General features: G+C 39.3%; 1 protein-coding gene across 4 annotated transcripts in view; it reads right to left on the bottom strand.

Annotated features, from left to right (window-relative positions):
- slc6a9.L (solute carrier family 6 member 9 L homeolog) overlaps nucleotides 1–20,583 on the bottom strand; it is a 92,131-nt gene that overhangs the window by 29,380 nt on the left and 42,168 nt on the right. Inside the window, exon 1 of one of the 4 annotated variants that reach the window (XM_018258361.2) lies at nucleotides 892–1,446. The exons of the other annotated variants lie outside the window; for them this stretch is intronic. Coding sequence (XP_018113850.1) covers nucleotides 892–906 — 15 coding nt within the window. The 5' untranslated portion in view covers nucleotides 907–1,446. Of the gene's footprint in view, nucleotides 1–891; nucleotides 1,447–20,583 lie in introns of those variants that run through there. 4 annotated transcript variants of the gene reach the window in all.

Genomic DNA, 20,583 nt, shown 5'->3' with positions numbered 1-20,583 from the left:
CAGCAAATGTGTTTTCATCCCAAATTTCACCCTACCTGACCTTGAAACTGGGCTTTTCAGACTGAGCCCCCACTGCTCCAGCACCACCTCAGTTTGGGGACCACCAATCTAGACCATTTGTCACAGACCATCCTAGTATTAAAACTTGTTCTGATGAGAAAACTTCAGATATTCCTAGGATACCGAATGTTGTATTTTATAACTACTGATGCACATGGTTCAGCCAAAACGTGGCAGTAATATATTCACAAGCACACTACACACATCACCTGAAAGTCTGAACAATACTTATTATGTTTCTAATTACGTTTTTATATTAAAAAAATGCACTATTGTGTTATTTAAATCGGTTCACATCATTTTTTAAAGTAACAAGAAAAAAGATAGAAGGCATCCTTTTCCAAACTTAGGCAATGATGACAGTCACTGCACAAAGTTTTTGTGTTCATTTAGAGTCTGAGAGCAACTGACAGCTAATAGAAGCAACTGTTACCAATTTCTGACTTGAAAGCTTAAAACATGTCACAAGCCAGGTCCGAGTTCTTCTGTGTTTCCATTCATTTTCATGATATTCATGGCCTTCTTAAAAATCATTAAATTAAATTATATTTATATAGATGCAGAGTAAAGAAAATATATATTTATAATAGGATACAGAATAATGAAGTGTCTCTATTGGGACACTTTTGGATACAAAAATAAAGTAGACGCTTTACAAAACAAACTAAGAAATGAAATATAAACTTCAGTAAAATTAGAAAAGGTTGGACTTTACTGCCAATTTTCACATTGTTCTACAAGTAGCCAGAGAATGATGGAATTAACATATGCTTAGGCAGAGAGGGCACAGATATCAACAAAAAGCAGAATGAAAGGAAAGATTTCACCTACCACACAAAGTCCCATCCCGACTTCCAGAACAGTGAATCTGGGCAGCCAATATAATTTTGGTTAGATAATTCCAGGGAAATCACAGGAGCTGTCCCCCTCAGGTGTGGTTTGTGAGGTTCCAAGTACTAAACTGGCCCTTCGGGTGAGAGATCGAGACACATCGCACTCCAGGGACAAATGAGTGTGGAAAGAAAGAGGGGACAAAACCTACTGGTTCTCGACATAAATCCGCAGAAACACAATGCACGGCTGCGGAAGTGTATGTTTTTTAGAAAAACACACACACATAGTTTATCTGCCAGCCTTTTTAGGGAATGACAAGCTTTCAAAGTGTGCACAACTTATTAAGAAGTGTTTGGCACATCCATAAATATGCAGAGGAGGGGAAAGACTTTTATTCAGGACTTTCCCTCCTCCATCTACACCCTCACCCCCACTTTTTCTCTCTATTCTATTCAATAACCACCACTATGAATGCCACAGAAACTCACAACCTCCCCACTTTTATGCCTTCACAAAAGGAGGGGAACTTCTGACCTTTCCCTTTCATGTATCTCAACTAGTTTGGAAGACTACAAAACATTTAAAGCCAAAAGAGAAAAAAAAAGAAAAGGAAATGAACATTCTGCACGTGAAACATTTTTAAAATAGGAGCAGTGTTGCATGCTTTTTATGCATCATGCCACCCAAACCTTGCCATCTATCTCTTAATGTACATTGGAGACAGTAACAAACAAGAGGACCCCTAGCTCATTTCCCATCCCACTAACATGAATAAATGGCCCAGTGAAACCCACAATAAGTCAGAAGAGATTGAAACAATTCCAGAGGACATCCATACAGTCTCCCCGGGAGCCTGGCACAAAGAGGCTTTGAGACAAAGGCAAGGCACTCAGTGCATCCTTGTACTGATCACTATAACTTTCTGTCTCTACCTCCCTCTCTCTTTCTTTCTCCCCAACACAACCACCTTATGCATTTGCATTAGATTTAGCTGCAAATTTATATGATAGATTAATGAATAGATTTGTTCCTTTTTCCCCCATTATGCAACTAAAAAAGGATTCAAACCAAGGATTGATTTAGCTAAAGCATCTATATTTGCATCAGCAAAGGGGCTTTAATAGCCATCAATGTCATTGAATGATAAATACATTTTGAAAGCTGCCATGATAGTAAAAAAAAAAAACAGCATTATTTAATTGATTTCTGAAAGTTTAACAATTTGAAATGAACATCATAATAATTAAATACAAAGGGGCATAACTTAACCACTATTAAAAGTGATATAATCAAAGCTTAAATACATTTTAAAAAGTTTTTGTGTAAGTTATTTATATGTTTTGCATTTGTTGGCATTAGCTTAAAGAGTGGAGGGCTTTTCAATTAACTGCGTGTGCCTCCTGGCATAATCTGCCACCAGAAGAACTGATTAATTTTTCAAAAATATCACTACTCAAATGAATGTATAAAGTAGAAATCCTTTTAATGCCTGTGAAGTCTATAGGAACTGCAGCCTCTAAAGGAAACAAAATGTAATTTTGCTTAATTATTGCATTGTTTTGCTTCTTAGTTGGAGCTAAAAATCCTAAACCAAGCCATTAAATTACCTTCTTCTCGAATATTGCTCTTATAAATGTTTCTGCTTGGGTCTCCTCACAATGTGACATGGTTGATATGCTTAGTTGTGCAGATCATGACCTTCTTGTGGAAAGGAGGTCTTCTTATCCCCTGACCTTGTTGTATCCAAGTTAAGACTTGTGTAGTTATTCAACCATCAGGCATGGGAAATCCAGCTATGACTCCTTCCCTCAACCCTGGCTTTTGTAGTAATTCAAATATATTATCATCATTCCCCTATGCAGGGGTCAAAAAGTGACCTATGTTATCTCCACCAAATCTGCTTGGGGTGGAGTAGAAACAGAATTATGAAACAGGAACCCTTACTTTTCGATCATGGCAACTTTAAATAGTGTGTAAAATAAACTGAACAGATTAGGATAATTTTTGCACTCTTGACCACCACTGATGCGTTATGAACACCAGTACATACCTATCTTATACTAAAATCCTTCAAAAAGTCTGGCACCTACAACTAAGCGGTTCATGAGATCAGCATCCCAAACAGTAATATTCCAACTGACATCGCATGCCACTATGATACATTTATAATTTTGGCCACACACTGAAAAGGGACACAGCCAAAGGGAGACATGACCAAATGTTCATGGGAAATTCAAGATGTCTGTAAGCTACTACCTTAAAATATTGCTTGTTGGTGAATGCAAATTCAGCTGGTTCTACCTTTTGAATACATGACAAACAGGCACCTTGGGGAAACCAATCCATAATTCAAGCCTTTTGTGTTTAATTCTACTTTTGATTAAGCAGCGAATATGGGAATTTAAAGATTGATTGGAATTTACTGGAACCAATTACCAATAAATATAATTAACTGAAGAAAGAGGAAGGGGTTATATGGTAAATAAAAAAGTAGGGACATCAAATTACACAAACTCAGCTTGGTGTGTCCCTTAATTAAGTCTCATTAGAGGAATCCAGCTGCTTCTCACTCGTTGTCCCACTGCATGCATTATTCACCCGATTACACAGCTGACCCCCACCTAAACGGAAGATCTGCGTTCACTAAGGAAACTGCATACATACAAGCAAAGATTTTAACTCTGCTTAATGCCACCCTTGCTATTTTTCAACGAATACAAAGAAATCCTTCTACATTTTTACGATGTAATAAAGTTCCTTTAATAAAATTACCTGACGTAAAGAACAAGGACTAGAATGTCTTGATTTCATTTACTAAAGGGTGGAAACTCAACTGGTTAATGTTCTTGCTTTGAAAATGTAAAACCATATGTAATTCTCCCTTTTTCGGCCCACAATAAAATTTAGGAAATAAAATCAACAGTACCTGTCAACTCACGTGGTATCACAAGATTTTCACTCTAGCAAATAATTCCTTACGATACGAGTAAACTCTGAGAATACGTTTTATGCTTATTCAGTAGTTTGACTAGTTGTTGAAATGACAAGGCCTAACTTGTTAAGTGAAGGCAATGTTAATGAAATGAACACATATATTTACAATCATATCAGATTGCTTCATGCACACTTAGGATCCTCTGGAAAGTATATTTGTTTTCTATGTTTAATTATATATGTATACTATGCGATTATTTAATGATTTAAGGTACAGTCTCATAATCTTTAGTAAACCAACAGGTTAGAGCTTACCTCTGGTGGCTTGCGTCCTAATTTTTTTTGTTTTCTCTTAGGTTCTTAGGGAAGTTGGAATTTTATGAGTAAGCAGTTACAATGTGCAGAATATTTACATGTGGCAAATAGCGTTGGTAACAAAATGGAGGTCATTTATAGTAATAGGTCAAATCTGGTGCAATTATTTAATTTTCTGCCCATTTACCTTTATTTCGGCCACACAAGACATCATAATATATGAGCTAAACTTTGACACACAGTGCAAATGGACCAATCACATGGTTTGAAGGAGAAAGTGAGGGACTGCCCCTCCTCTGACTTTTGCATACAGAGATGCCTTATCCACACACCAAGAAGCTAGCAGTTTCTGTAAAGACATATCATATTCCAATAAGAACACAGGATGATCTGTGGAAAAGTTTTCTATGCCCAAATAGTCTGGCATTATGGGCAAAATCAGCCAAACTACCTGACCAAATCGGGGCATATATATGCACATGTCTATTTGAAGACGTAGAGCAAACACCAAATAGAAGGTGTTCAGTCCCTTTAAGGGGTTGTTCACCTTCCAACACTATTTTCAGTTCAGTTGGTTTCAGGTAGTTCACCAGAAATAAAGATTTATTCCTTTGACTTTCATTTTTTACCTTCTAAAGCAGCTCTGGGAACTGTTCTAAATTGATATATTTATTTGATACATTTCTTATCCTTGTCCCTGCTTAGCAGAATCCCTGAATTTCATAAAGGCAGCTGTTGGAATTGATACAATATTTGCTAATAATCCAGAGATGCTGCTGAGAAACGTATCGACTAAATGTTGCAAAATTGTAACAGTTCAAAATCTGCACCTGAATTACTGAGCTGCCAGACTGAAACACCAGAGACAAAAACATTAAACTTTACACTTAGATTTTGGAAAAACGGTAAAAAAATAAGAAATGGTAATTGAAAAAGTCTTTATTTCTGGGGAACAAACGGAAAACAATTGAACTGAAAAAAGTGTTTGAAAGGTGAACAACCCCTTCAAAAGACATTGCACTGATTAACTTTGTGTTTGGAATATGAGTGACAGATGCTTCAAAGAAATTGCTGGGTTAAGTATTCTTTAAAGCTGAGCACCTTGGTTGAGATGGTTTTCCTGTGGAAGTAGTAAAATAGGACAAGCAAAATCTGCTAAAGCAACCAACACAATGCAAAGCTATGTGTTACTGGAAAGTATATCTACCACTCTTAAATCTTTTTGAAAGTAGCCAATCAGTCGGTTCTTGCTAGGCCATCTGTAGCGGATATGTATGATAATGATAGTAATTATGAGACCAAGTTACCTATACTGGTAAGTGATCCGTTATCTGGAAACCTGTTATGCAGAAAACGCAAACTCTACAGGCAGGTCATCTCCCATAGAGTCCATTTTAAGCAATTCATTTCCTTTTCTCTGTAATAAAACAGTACCTTGTACTTGATGGTAACTAAGCTTCATGAATCCATATCGGCAGCAAAGCAATGCTAATGGACCTGTAATCCAGAAAGCTCTGAACTACAAGAAGGTCATTTCCCATAGAGTCGATTTTAAGCAAACAATTTATTTTTCTCTGGAATAATAAAACAGTGCTTTGTATTTGATGGTAACTAAGCTGCATGAATCCATATTGGTGGCAAAACAATCCTACTGGATTTATTAAATGTTTGTGTGAGTTTTTAGAAGATTTAAGGTATGGAGATCCAAATTACAGATATCTTATCTGACAAACCCCTAGTTCCAAGCATTCTGGCTAACAGATCCAATAGCCATAACAGGGATGCTTCAGTTTTTGCATTATTTAAAGAACATGTTTGTTCTTTTATTTTGTTTCTAATGTGTGTGTGTGTGTGTAATATATATAACATCAAAAAGAAATGTTGAGATATGCTTCCACTCTCATCTTCTTTATCTGTATTACTCTATGGCTTCTACTTATAAAGCTGCCCATAAACAAAGCAAGTAATTGCAGTGCACCCTAGTCGGATAAAACACGCAAAGTCTTCTTTGACAATTATGCCACTTGGAGTTCACTATTCAGCACCCACCACAGACACAAAAAGCAGTAAAAAGGTGCACATATTCTAACAACCATCGGATGTCACATCCAACATCAGCACTGTAGATACCTTAAAACACGTATATTGTTGCATTAGGCAAAGACTTGACAGTAGCAACATTTCATCATCGCATGAACTTTTTATTATTACATAGTCAACTCCACCTGCCCCAATAAAGGCTTTTATGATATGAATGTATCTACAGTGTTGTACATTTATGTTCTTAATTATGTTAAATAAGAACTAAAGCTTAATTAGAGAAGTAGGGTAGAAATGTGGTACTTTGTGTTTTGGGCATCTATATCAGCTCAAAGCAACCACAGGCCTTTAGCAGTAAAGATCCATCCCTCCAAAGATGCCCCTGTAGCTCCCAATCCTCTTTTCTGCCGATTCACTGCACATGCTCTGTGCTGCGGTCACTTATTGAGCTTAGGACTTGACTCACAAGATACTGCATATATAATATGAATTTCACAATATAAGGTTGATTAGTAAATAATTTAGATAACTGATACATGGCAGCTCAGAAACCTTTGCAAATAGCATCAGAATTTAATAATTAACCCTGTAGCATCAGCTTCTATGACAGACATACTTCCTTTTCTGCTTGATGATTTCCAATGACCCTTAAAGGGATAATGTCATGGGAAAACATGTTTTTTTCAAAACGCATCAGTTAATAGTGCTGCTCCAGCAGAATTCTGCACTGAAAACCATTTTTCAAAAGAGCAAACAGATTTTTTTTATATTTAATTTTGAAATCTAACATGGGGCTAGACATATTTGCATTTTCCCTGCTGCCCCAAGTCATGTGACTTGTGCTCTGATAAACTTTAGTCACTCTTTACTGCAAGTTAGAGTGATATCACCCCCCTCCCTTTAATTCAATCAAATTTTCATCACCGGGAACAGAGCATTGGGGATTGACGTACAGGAAATTTTAAAAACGATCATATCTCCTGTACCTCCCCAGTGTTTCTGAACCAATGTGGGTGTCGTTGGGCAGCATGCAGCCCCCTAAAATCCTGCCGCCCTAGGCCCGGGCCTTGGTGGCCTTTCCACAAATCTGGGCCTGAGCCTAATAACAGAACAACGGGAAGATAACCAGATAGCAGCTCCCTAACACCTGCATTGGTGAGAGCTCCAGGCTGTGAGTTTTTCCCAGGCCCATTTTGGGTCTGGGGAGAGCAAACTGCTTTTCCCCCACAAATGCCTCCAAAAAAAATGAGGAAGAAGACGGTGGCCATTGCTGGCCAAGGAGTGAGGACCCGCTTGGTGTCTAACAGGAGGACTGCTGCTCCTGGTTTGGCAGCAGCAGTTGAAAATGTTCAGGTGCGCAAGGAGGTGGTGGCCATGGCTACAAGTGACAGCAAGGAAGGAAAGTACCTCTACATGCAGTGATCCATCTGTTATGGAGTCTCCCAAGCAAGCAAATACTCTGGATGTACAAGCCCAGAGAGTTGCAGTTCTGCTGCTGAGAGTTGCAGTTCAGAGGCAAGCCAGGAAGCGGCGGTAAGGCATGCTGGGAGCCAGGAAGGAAGTGCTGCAGGCTGTGAGGAAGCCATGGAGAGTGCTGAGGCGACATGCTGTGTGGCTATGGGGGTGGCTGAGGAGGCGCTGAGAGAGAAGCCCAATCCTGCTGCTGCAATGGCCCAGGTAGGAGCAATAAACCTGTGTGATCATGGGGGAGAGGAGGCTGCTGGAAATGGCGCTGGGAAGCCAGAGACTGCGGGCTCAGCTGGGCCCAATCACAGCCAAATAATAATGGCCCTGAGAGACATTAAAGTCTTGGAGGAGAAAAGGAACATTTTGGAGGGGAGCGTTAGTAACACGGTGGCTGGACTGAGTGCTCTTAAAGGGACCGAGGGATCTAAAGCCGTGAGTAAAAAATTGTTTTCATGTCTAATGACTTGGAGGATATTGAGAACAACATTACCAGGGTTCTGGCAGTTATACAGCCCTGGAAAGAGGTTTGTGATAATCAAAAGAGATTCCAGGAAATGGAGGAAAATGAACTGGAAAAGTTGCTTAAGACTTTTCCTTTTCTAAAGAGACTGTGATTCCTGGGGGTGGCCATGTGGGGTATTTGTGTGCAGATTCCCAGGTCCCAGAGACTGTTTCAGTGCCCAACACTAGTTCCCATACTAATGCTATAAATGCTGTGAGTAGGGTTGCCACCTTGCCGGTATTTTACTGGCCTGGCCGGTAAAAATTATGGTTGATCCCAATGTTATTAATAGGAAAAAATAATAAATATATAGGAAGGCCGGTATTTTTTTCCGGTATTTTTCCCTAGCTGTGAGTGTGGCTGGTGTGAGCATGCCCAGTGCAGTGAGTGTGCCTGGTGCCAGTGCGCAGTGGGACAAGGCTGCAGGGAGTAATAACATGGCTGCAGGGAGTACTAACATGGCTGCAGGGAGTACTAACATTGCTGCATCCCTGACTAATAAAACTGTATGTGATGCTGCAGTAAGACAGAACGTAGCTGGTGAAAGCTGTATCACAGAGGGTGCAGGGAATCCTCCTGTAAATAGTGAGAGTGAAGGGGCACATGGAAGGAGAGGTAGTTTGGGATGGGAAGAGACTGTTTAGGCACAATGTCTCTGAGGTGGGTGAGAGTCAGACCAGTAGGAGGAAGAATGAGGTGAAAATTAAGTGGGTGAAGGAGAGGGGTGAGTTCCCGGGGTGCAGGTTTGTAGCCAGGAATCTCAAAGAGTCAATGGGCTTTACCCCTGCAGATGTGTTTGGGCTGGTAAGGGTCACAGACACTGAGTTTGATCTGAGCTTTAAACTGTCTCAGGGGCTGAATGAGTTCTGGTGCAAATATGAGGGTAAGAGAGAAGCCCCAGAGTGGGAAGGGTTTAGTGTGATTCTAGTCTCCCGGCCTGAGACCAAGACTGTCAGCATTATATTTAAGACAGTGTGTGTCCCCCCGGAAGATGTGATGGTCTGGCTAAAGAGGCAATGCACTGTCCTGTCCCTCCCTTACCCCACTGTATGATGAGGAGGGTTTCTGGATAGGAGGGTGGAAGGTACAGGTCAAACTGCACATGAATTTCCATGTTCCCAAACACTTTCCCAATTCCTTCTTTAAAGGACAAGGGGGTTTGCTTCTATCCCGGTCAACCCAGGGTGCGTTTCAGGTGTGGCTCAAACAGGCGCTTTGCAGCTAAATGCCCAGTGGTGAAGTGCGCCCTCTGTGGCGAAACTGGGCACCCCTGTAAAGAATGCCAGGAAATCCGCTGCAATTTGTGCCTGAAGTTACGACATGCCCACTGTTCTTGCCCTGATGCCTGGCACAACAATGTTAGAGATTGCCCTAATTTACAGGAGGAAATCAGCTAGGGAATGGAAATTGTGGAGGAGGGTGCCCCGACATCTGAAGTAATGGGATCATAGAGGGAGGTTGTACAGCCGGAATCCAGTGCCCCATGCAGTAAGGTGGTAGGTAGGGCAGCAGGGAAGTTACCCAAAGAGAAGGGTGAGCAGAGGGCCAGTCAGCCTAGGAGTGGAGAGTGCTGACAAAGAAAGCCTCAGTTAAAAAGAAAAACAACCCCCCAAAAATGGTGCTAATAACAGGCAATAGTTTTGTTCTGCCAGAAGGTAAAAGCTGGGGAGATCTGGCTGAGGAAGAGAGGCTGAGGGATGATGAAAAGAGAGAGAAGCGGAAGGCTGGGGCCTTGGAAAAAAGGAACAGAAAGAGGAAAGAGGGGCAGGAGGAGGTTTTGAGTCAGGAGGAGGAATGGGAGTCCCTAGAGGAGGATATTGAGATTGACCTGGAGAGGCGAGTACCCCAAAATTCCAAGTGAAAAGGAGGGGTGAGGAAAGTGGCGGTGCCAGGCAGAAATAAAACAGGATTTAAGGATAAGGGAACTTACTTTCATTAAATGAATGTTGGTTAATAATGTGATGTTTTCTGTGTCTGAAATGTTTATATAATTTTCTGTAATGTTTTTACTTTCAATTAAATTCCCTAACACAATATAACAGCTCCCTGGTAGGTCTAAAAACAACACTCAATAGTAAAAGCCAAGTCCCACTGAGACTGATTCAGTAACATTAAGTAGGAGAAATAACAGCCTGCCAGAAAGTAGTTCCATCCTAAAGTGCAGGCACAAGTCACATGACTGGGGCAGCTGGGAAACTGACAATATGTCTAGCCCCATGTCAGATTTCAAAATTGAATATAAAAAAATAGTTTGATCTTTTGAGAATTGGATTTCAGTGCAGAAGTCTGCTGGAGTAGCACTATTAACTGATACATTTTGAAAAAAAAACATGTTTTCCAATGACCGTATCCCTTTAAGCTTAGCTTCGCAACAGCTGCTCAAAGCAGGGCCAGAACTAGGGGTAGGCAGAGTAGGCACGTGCCTAGGGCACAAAGCTTGGGGGGAGGGCACCAGGCACGTACCTTCTCTGGTCTCCTCTCTCCTCGACTGTAATTGTAATTCCCTGTCTATTTGCGCTTCTGCACATGCGTGTGCTCAGCCGGCACCGCAACTGGCCAGGTTGCCTGGCTGGCCTGGCCCGACTCAAAACACACCGAATGTGTGCGTGTCTTAGACACTTCTAACAAAATCCCAGATGTCTGTGACAACTCTGAAGGCCTGGATCATTAATACTATAGAGATGCTGAAACTTTAGACTTGTTCAATAAATATGTAAAATATAGCATTTGAATTTATATTCATTTTTAGGGGTTAGCTCTCCTTAAACAGGCTGCATTCCCTTTCACACAATTTATTCCTTTAACCCATGGATCAGAACAGTGCAAATTGGCCTGAGAGACTTAAGACGCTAGGGAAGCCGTGCAAAAGAAAATGAATGGGGCGTTACCCTCCGATTTCCACAAAAACAAATTAAAAATAAAATAAAATGTTTACTAGCTATAATAAATATTAAATAAAAATACACTTGAACTGCAATGCCTGTAAATTAAGAACCACAGTTGTTTACGCACACATATAAATGTTTTTATGAAAATGTTACATATTACCATGGGCTTGTTATTTTTTTCAGAATAAGTTATTATACTAAAAAAACATGCTCTACAGAAACAGCTCTTGTTGTTCTTCGAATTACAAACATTCTTTCCAAATGAAGAAAGCAATGCATAAAAAGTGGAAAAATCTCAGCTGTAATGACGATAGTTATGAGGACCATAGATTTCCTTACAGGTCACCCTTCTGCTTGGCTATATAGTTACTTGTACTATCCCTGCTCTTTGCTTTGCAAATGTTTTCTACAGCAAATGTTGATATTTTCTTTACAATGTATAATTTAAAAGATTAATTTAATTTCTTCTGCTTCTCTTCATATTTTTCATTCAGTAAACCAGATTTTTATAATCTGATACATTAGTTGCTGGCATTTTTCAGTAGCAGCTGCAGCTTGCATGGCACCAAATTTCCAGCTTTACTGAAGGGTTTTACATAGCAACTGTTAGTATTGAATTAATACGAATATATTTGATTCTGTTAAGAAACACCAGCAACTGAAGTGTAACAGCTCAAAGAACCGGTAAACATATTTACTTTAACTAAGTTATTCTTAAAGGGGACCTGTCACCCTAAGAAAAAATTTCAAATTCTTTTCTATCATGTTAGTTGAGCAAAATAAACTTTACTTACACTGTATTTATTATTTAAATTTTGCTTCCTTCTGTCTTGGAATTATACAATCACAGCAAGCAGGCAGCAGCCATTTTGTGGACACGGTTATTAAGGGAAATTGTGTATCACCCCAAAATCTTGTGTATGCACCAGAATGGGGGACCTAATGCCCATGTGCAGTGCCCTACACAATTATAGAGCTTGAGGAGGGAAGGGGGAATGTGAGGAGAGCAGTGACATGTAGGAAGTGCTGAATGGAAAGTGAAAGTAATTGATTGCCCCTCCTCTATGCCACGGGCATAGAGGAGGGGCAGGTAATATTTGATTGACAGTTTAGATATTTAAACGCCTTTATAACAGGTATGGATGTTTTAATGAAAATTTTTTTGGGGGTTTCATATTTAATTTGCAAAGGACTTTCATTATGCAGATTTTTATGTGTAGGTGACAGGTCCACTTTAAAATAATGTAGGGAATCAGTGCAAAATCATTGCACTTATCATTGCAGAGAGCCTGTGTCTGTGTGCTGTAAGCTGTTACCTAGCAACCAGCTATTCAGTGCAGTAGGAAGTGACACAGCAGCTAAGGAGTGGCTGACAGGAAAAGGAAGTCACAGAGACTGGCAAAAGAAGAAAGCCTGGCATAGAGAGCCACATGGTGGACAGAGAAAGAGGCCAGAGAGCTGCTGGTGGGACCAGAGAGCTGAGAGGCTGCACCAAAGGCATTCATTTGGATCATGCTGGCACAGGGAAGCCACATACTGTGCCTGGAGAGACAGAGAGTGTGAGAGGAATCCAGACTGGAGAAACAACCAGCAGGAGATTCCTATCTGAGCATCCAAAGGGGTTAGTAATCGCACTGTGTGCCTGAATGTGCTCTGAAGTATCCAAAGAGGATTTGTGAGTATCCTGTTTAAAGGGACAGTACCCTAAAGAGCGCTGAAGATAAAGAGGCTGTGTATTAAAGGACATTAAAGGACTTTACCTTTTTTCTTAGTTAGCCAGACAGATTGCGCTAGCAAGTTAGTTAGTGAGGCCCTATTGCCACCGGTTAGGAGTGCTGATGTATTAGGTGCCCATTTATTTTATATAAACTGTTATTTAGTTTAACCAATAGTGTGTGTGTGTTATTACTGTATTCCTAGTGGGGCCAACCGTAGGTCATTCCCGGATCCCACTAGGTGGAGGCACTGCGCTAGTAAGTACCAGGTACCCAGTCTCTCCCAATACCACTGCGGAGTGGCTCAGGTTTGTCCCGTGTCATCAGGTAAGCGCCACACGTGGAGTGTAACACAGACAAAGGGGTGTCGAAAGGGTTACAATAATTTATGACTTACGGAGCATAGCTTGTTTTCTTTTGTTAATAACAGGGGTGGTTCATGTTTTAGGTAACTAAGTATGTTATAGAATGGCCATTTCTAAGCAACTTTTCATTTGATCTTTATTATTTATTTTTTTATTATCTTTTTTTTCCATTATTTGCCTGTTTCTTTGGACTCTTTCCAGCTTTCAGATGGGGGTCACTGCCCCCATCTAAAAACAAATGCTTTGTAAAGCTTCAAATATAATGTTTTTGATACTTTGAATTACTCATCTTTCTATTCAAGCCCTCTCCGATTCATATTCCATTGGCTTATTGAAATCAATGAATGATTGGTAGGGTAATTTGGATCCTAGCGCACTGAGCACTGAAATTGCAAACTGTAAAGCTGTTGAACAAAAAGCAAATAACTCAAAAACCACAAATAGAAAAAAAAAAAATAAAAAAAAATCACAATATCGCTCTCTACATCATACTAAAAGTTAACTCAAAGGTGAACAACCCCTTTAAAATGAATATGTAAAGTTTGATATTAATAATTCTGTACTTCAGTGTTCCATGTTACCATTACGTTTTTATTTTATACTTTTTAGAAAAGTATGAAAATGTCTATCTAGAGCAGGGGTTGCCAACCGTTTTTACTCGTGAGCCACATTTAAATGTAAAAAAGAGTTGGGGAGCAACACAAGTCCATGGGGATGTCAAATAAGGCCTGTTATTGGCTGTTTGGTAGCCCCAATATGGACTGGTAGCCCTCAGAAGGCTATGTTAGGTAGTACACTTGGTTTTTATGCAACCAAAACTTGCCATCAAGCCAGGGATTCAAAAAATAAGCACCTGCTTTGAGGCTACTGAGAGAAACATCTAAGGGGTTGGAGAGCAACTTGTTGCTTGCGAGCTACTGGTTGGGGATCACTGATCTAGAGTATCTAAACTATACTGATAATTTGTGCAAATGAAAAGGGCTCACAACATGAATAGGAAAAATAAAGATAACCCTTTATCATACTTTGATTAACCTCTCTAAAGAAAAAAAATAGCCAAACAGTGATGCAATTGTTAGGATTGCTGCCTTGTAGGGTTTAACTTTGACATGGGCACTAACTGCAAGAAGTATGTTCGTTCTTTGTACTTGAAGTTGTTACATTTTTTTCCCTACACTCCAAAAATATACTGGTAGGTTAAAGGGAAAGTCAAGCCAAAAAATAATGTTTTGCCTAATAAAAGAAAACATCATTTTAAGTAACTTTGTAATATAAACGGGTTACATTTTGTTATGGTTTTTAACTTATATGCGTTTGTATGGCTATTGAAAGCAATGTTTATCTTTCCCTTTCTATTCTTTGCCCTGGTGGCTAAGATTGTTGATACAATGCAAGTCAAACCACTTGATTAACAGACCTGTCTTTGCTGGGGAAGATTTTGCAACTTGTTGAAAAAGTAACAACCAATAGTCCAGCAAATGCTGATTTCAATAGCAATTGTTTTTACACAACTTTAAAAGCACTGAAAATTTTAAATAAATATACATTGGAAAGTTACTTAGATTTAGGTTTTCATTTATTAGGCAAATTTTTATTTTGGGGTTGAACCCTCTCTCTGGCAGTAAATTTTCCATTGCTCTAAGCTAACAAATGTTTAGAACAAGATAATACCCTGCATATCCAACCAAGTACCTACTTAATGTCTGATTTTGGGCATACTGGCTGGATGTCAGTTACTCTACAAGGTTAAAGGACAACCGAATAAAACAGTGTTGCACAAAAGGCAAAAATAAAAACAAATAGACTATCTAAGGATGATGACCTAGCCCTCAGACAGGCAAGTTATTGCTATAAACATTTTGACCACTTACATGGAGTCAAACTGCACTCTTTCTGTTCAGTTCTTAAAATATACCAGCCACCTCAAACCTCATACTACGGGGCTTATTTAATAAAATCTGAATTTTTCTGAGTATTTAAATAAAAAAAGTCCGACCAAACTAGAATCCACAATTGGACGTTATTATTAAAAATTCACGATTCATATGATTTTTTCAGAGTTTTTTTCTCCCAATCCCTCGATTTTTTTCCCCCAATCCTGAAAATCCAGAATTTTTCAAGGTTTAGCATGAAAAGTCAGTTTTCAGGCTAATTCCAGAGCAGACCACTGAAACATCCAAAAAGAATAGGGAACTCTACCATTGACTTATAAACAACCTCAGCAGGACTGAGATGCTGGGTTTTCAGATTCAGATTTTTTGTAGCATCGGGCTATAATAAATTCCAAAAAAAATTGTTTTTTGCGTTTTCAACATTCGGACTTTAATAAATAACCCCTTTGGTGTGGCCAAGGTTTAAAGATCAACTTGCTCATTTATGCAAGTGCAAGTGCATTCCCATGACGAAAATTCTGGCTACAACTTACATTAGAATCATAAAGGCTCATCCAATTATGTTTGTTTGTTCATTGACACATCAAATCAATGCAGTGCTTAGACGCAATTACCTTGGAATTGTGTGGGAAAACTCTGCATTGTTTTGTAAAAAGAAATAGTAATTTGCGGAGTGGAAAACATTCAGAGAAGTGGCACATAGGTGCAGAAAAAAATTATTCCAAATTTATAAACTCTAAAAAAAAAAAAAACATATTGGGGCATATTTATCAAAGAATGAAGTTAGAGATCACCACAGTTTGCTAGAGTGAAATTCCACCACTCTCCATTCATTTCTATGGAAAGTGAAAGTTCACCCTTTGATTTCACTCTAGCAGATTGTGGTGATCTCTAACTTCACTCTTTGATAAATATGCCCCTTTGTCTTTTTTGCACTGCTATGTTTAATATTGTAATGTTCCATATACAATTTCCATGAGACAAACATGATTCAATGGCATCTAGCCATAAGGACCTCAGTAACAAGTTGTTGGGCTTGTTTACCTTTGAATTAACTTTTAGTATGATGTAGTGAGAGATATTCTGAAACAATTTGCAATTTTTTGTAATTTTTTATATTTTAAGGTTTTTGCATGATTTATCTTTTTATTTAGCAGCTCTTCAATTTGAGCAATCTGGTAACTAGGGTCCAAATTACCCTAGCAACCATTTCACATATTTAAATAGGAGAGGAGCTTAATAAAAAGTAGCAACAACAATACATTTGTAGCCTAACAGAGAATTTGCTTTTAAGATGGGGTCAGCAATGCCCATTTGAAAACTGGAAAGAGTCACAAGAAAAAGGCAAATTATAAAACTATAGAAAATAAATAATGAAGACTAATTGACAAGTTGCCATTCTATAACATACTAAAAGTTAACTTAAAGGTGAACCACCTCTTTAAAGGAAAACTATACCCCCAAAATGAATACGTAAGCAACAGATAGTTTATATCAAATTGAATGACATATTAAAGAATCTTACCAAACTGGAATATATATTTACATAAATATTGCCCTTTTACATCTCTTGCCTTGAACCACCATTTCGTGACTCTATCTGTGCTGCCTCAGAGATCACCTGACCAGAAATACTACAACACTAACTGTAACAGGAAGAAGTGAGGAAGCAAAAGGCAGAACTCTGTCTGTTAATTGGCTCATGTGACCTTACATGTGGTTTGTATGTGTGCACAGTGAATCTTACGATCTCAGGGGGCGGCCCTTATTTTTTAAAATGGCAATTTTCTATTTATGATTACCCAATGGCACATACTACTAAATAAGTATATTATTATGATAATGGTTCATTTACACGAAGCAGGGTTTTACACATGAGCTGTTTTACTCAGTATCTTTTAATAGAGACCTACATTGTTTGGGGGGTATAGTTTTCCTTTAAGTGAAATATTCATGAGAAATGCGTTTGCCGTTGCTCACAAGACATGATACCACATTTAATGATGATGAAAATGTACTATTTTATTATTGTCATAATTCATCTTTCTTACCAAAACATTACTTTGCATAGGATGTCCAATTCAAAAAAAATGTTGTTCTTGAAAGAATATTTTGTATACAGTTTAGCACTTATTTCACTCTTTGCGTAGAGGAAATACGTACATAAACTGAAGAGTTAAAATAAGCTCCCTCTCAAATAAAACAACATCGAAGCTCAAAGTCAATAATTCAGTATATAAGAGTAAATATCAAAGATCAAACAAGGTCCGTGTTACTGTGAATGTAGAAAATTAAACAGGCAGAGATCATATGTTCCAGATTTGATGTCAATGCTTTTGGGCCTGTAGTCTCAAAGATGGTGTTTCTGTTAGGAACACTTAACACTATCCTGTCCATGAAGGATAGATAAAATATTATACCCTTGCTTTTATTAAAAAAAAACAAAACAAAAAGATAAAAATAAAATGTTTCCCTGATCCAACTCCTTTCCTACTCTGTTTACATTTAAGACTTAATTGTAATGTGTTTTTGCTTTGCCTTTTACTGTCAGACTCTCTCTCTTTTGACTCTCCACATTTGGAGGATATAGCTTGGAGGGACCCAGCTGTTACCTTGTGCGTAACTACAAAGTGCCCTCATGGGAGAACACGTCCAAAAGACAAGTGAAGCACAAACGAGCTATCCAAAGAGGACACTGAGGAGGTGGGGGGTATGGGCTATGGGGAACATATGGTATCCTGACAGTAGTCAAGAAATACACACTGTGTCACGTGCCACGTGTCTGTCCATGTGTGCAGGTCTTAATACTGCTCACATGCATTACTGCTCATTTTTTGATTTCCTTTCTACATTATTTGCCATAAAAAAACTTGTCAGTTTTTGTCTCTCTGTTTTAATTTAAAAGTTAAATTGATAAAGTGATGAGAAACTGACATTTCTTTCCAAAAAAGTGTGGCTGGTGAAGTATTTGATGATAGTTTTGTTCATGTACCATATTAATGAAAATTCAAACTCATTATGACAGGAAGCAATGTGGCCCCAGCAATAAAAAGTCATCTGTATAATAAGCTTTAAAAAGGCACATTCTAGCATCACTCTCCATTATATGCTGGTAGTTGGCGCTTAGGGCAAAGTTTTCGGTCAAGGGCAAAATACAAGGGAACATAAATGCTGCATCAGTATCCCCCAGAGGCTGACTTTTCAGGTCATGTGTCTCTTTAGCATGAGCTAGCAGCTGTACCCATCTGTAGCTTTCCATTTTATCCCCTAGGCCAGTGCTGTCCAACTGGCAGCCAGCGAGCTGGACCCCCTTGTGTGCCCCCCCCCTTATGAAAGTCTGCCTGCTGTGACTGCTTATCTTGTATAAGCTTTAAAATGTATCATTACTGATATTAACTGGCCCATGCACTGTAAACACCTGCATTGTTCACACCCCTAAAGCCCTGTACTGTTCACACCTCAGACCCAGACTGAAAGTGCCCATATTGTTCACACCTTATACAAACTGCTGGAAGGGAACCAGCATTGTGTCATTGTGCATAGTAAAGTATGAATGGTCCTGATAGGTTTCCCTGTCTCCTGCTGTATTCTGCCTGCCTTATGCTCCCTGTGTGTGCGCCATACTCTGCCTGCCCTATGCTCCCTGTGTGTGCCATACTGTGCCTGATCCTATGCTCCCTGTGTGTGTGCCATATTCTGCCTGTCCTATGCCCCCTGTGTGTGTGTGTGCCATACTCTGCCTGCCCTGTGCTCCCTGTGTGTGCCATACTCTGCCTGCCCTGTGCTCCCTGTGTGTGTGCCATACTCTGCCTGCCCTGTGCTCCCTGTGTGGATCATACTCTGCCCTGTGCTCCCTGTGTGGATCATACTCTGCCTGTCCTGTGCTCCCTGTGTGTGCCATACTCTGCCTGCCCTGTGCTCCCTGTGTGTGTTATATTCTGCCTGCCGTGTGCTCCTTGTGTGTGCCATACTCTGCTTTCCCTACTCTGTCTGTGTGTGCCATACTCTGCCTTCCCTACTCTGTCTGTGTGTGCCATACTCTGCCTTCCCTACTCTGCCTGTCTGTGCCATACTTTGCCTTCCCTACCCTGCCTGTGTCTGCCATACTCTGCCTGCTCTATGCTACCTGTGTGTGGCATACTCTGCCACCCCTATGCTCCCTGTGTGTGTGTGTGTGTGTCATACTGTGCCTGCTCTATGTTCCGTGTGTGTGTGTGTGTGATACTCTGCTTGTCCTAACCTGCCTGTGTGTGCGCCATGTTCTACCTGTGGGAGGTGAACCTGGTGGGGGTTTGTTAGCATTTGGAAATACTTGTTAGGGGTCCTCAAGGTGTTTAATCATGTGCTGTGGGGAGGATGAAACATATGGATTTATGGGTATGTCTTAATATGACATAATAAACTTGTTTCACACGGATGATGAGTGAATTGTCAGCCCTCCACCATGTAGGCCAGAAAAATTTCAGCCCTCTGTACCACAGGAGTAGGACAGCACTTCCCTAGGCTATTGATCTCACTAACACTTTACCGAGTTGCTGTATCACTGAGAGGAATAGTTGACTTTTATCCTCTGCATTAAAACAACAGATGACGTTCAGTTCCAATAAACTATATATGACGTCACAGTCTCAAACAAGAGACCTAAACACATTTTACAGTTAAAGAAACATTTTTATAAGAGTCTTGGCAGGAATAGTCTGTAATGGTCCCTTACTGACACAATAGTCGTCCAAACTCGAGAGATTTTTTATTAATTAATTATTGTCAAGTAGTGATACAGTGAAGAAAATGTAGAAATAATGTATTCTTGCTTCATCATATACAAATGAATATATATGTATGTGTGTATGTATGTTCATTTATTATATTATAATCAACATCACTTACAGAAGTAAAAAATGATGCACAGGTTGATATTTGCTGCCAATTCAACCTTACTTTAGTGAATTGGCAGTTCGTTAGCTCATGTATGGAATTTAGTAATTTTTGCGGATTGATATCTGTCTGAAGCGGTTTGGATATTGTTCAGGTCAGGTACTGAATCAAAAATCCTCTTGCTCTATAACCAAATACTGTAGCTGATCTATCTATCTAGGTAGCATAGTGCTCACTTCCAGCATTTTTTTTTTACCAAAATAGCATTGTTGCCTGCACACCTACTGTGTAGAAAATAATTTCCCCTTATAGCTACCCTTTAAATATACTGCTATTAAATTAACTAAAATCTATTTGGACTGAAGAGACGCTAACAATCTCTAGTAGAAACAATATTTAAAAAAATGGCAACTATGCCTAAGGTACATGCACAGTTATTATCATGTATTTATAAAGCACCAGTGTGGCAGTATGGAATGGTACATTTACCAGGGGCAGAGTTAGCATAGAGACAGCTATGGGACCTGTTATCCAGAATACTTTCCAGATAAGGAATCTTTCTGTAATTTGGATCTCTATTCTTTATAAGCCTACTAAGGAATGATTGAAATATTAATTAAACCCAATACGACTGTTCTGTATCCAATAAGGATTAATTATATGTTAGCAGGGATGAAGTACTAGGTACAGTTTTAA

This window comes from Xenopus laevis, chromosome 4L, assembly GCF_017654675.1.
Source record: "Xenopus laevis strain J_2021 chromosome 4L, Xenopus_laevis_v10.1, whole genome shotgun sequence".
Taxonomy (NCBI): Eukaryota; Metazoa; Chordata; class Amphibia; order Anura; family Pipidae; genus Xenopus; species Xenopus laevis.
Note: the sequence above shows the minus strand (reverse complement) of the source record. Positions and strands in the feature narration are given on the sequence as shown.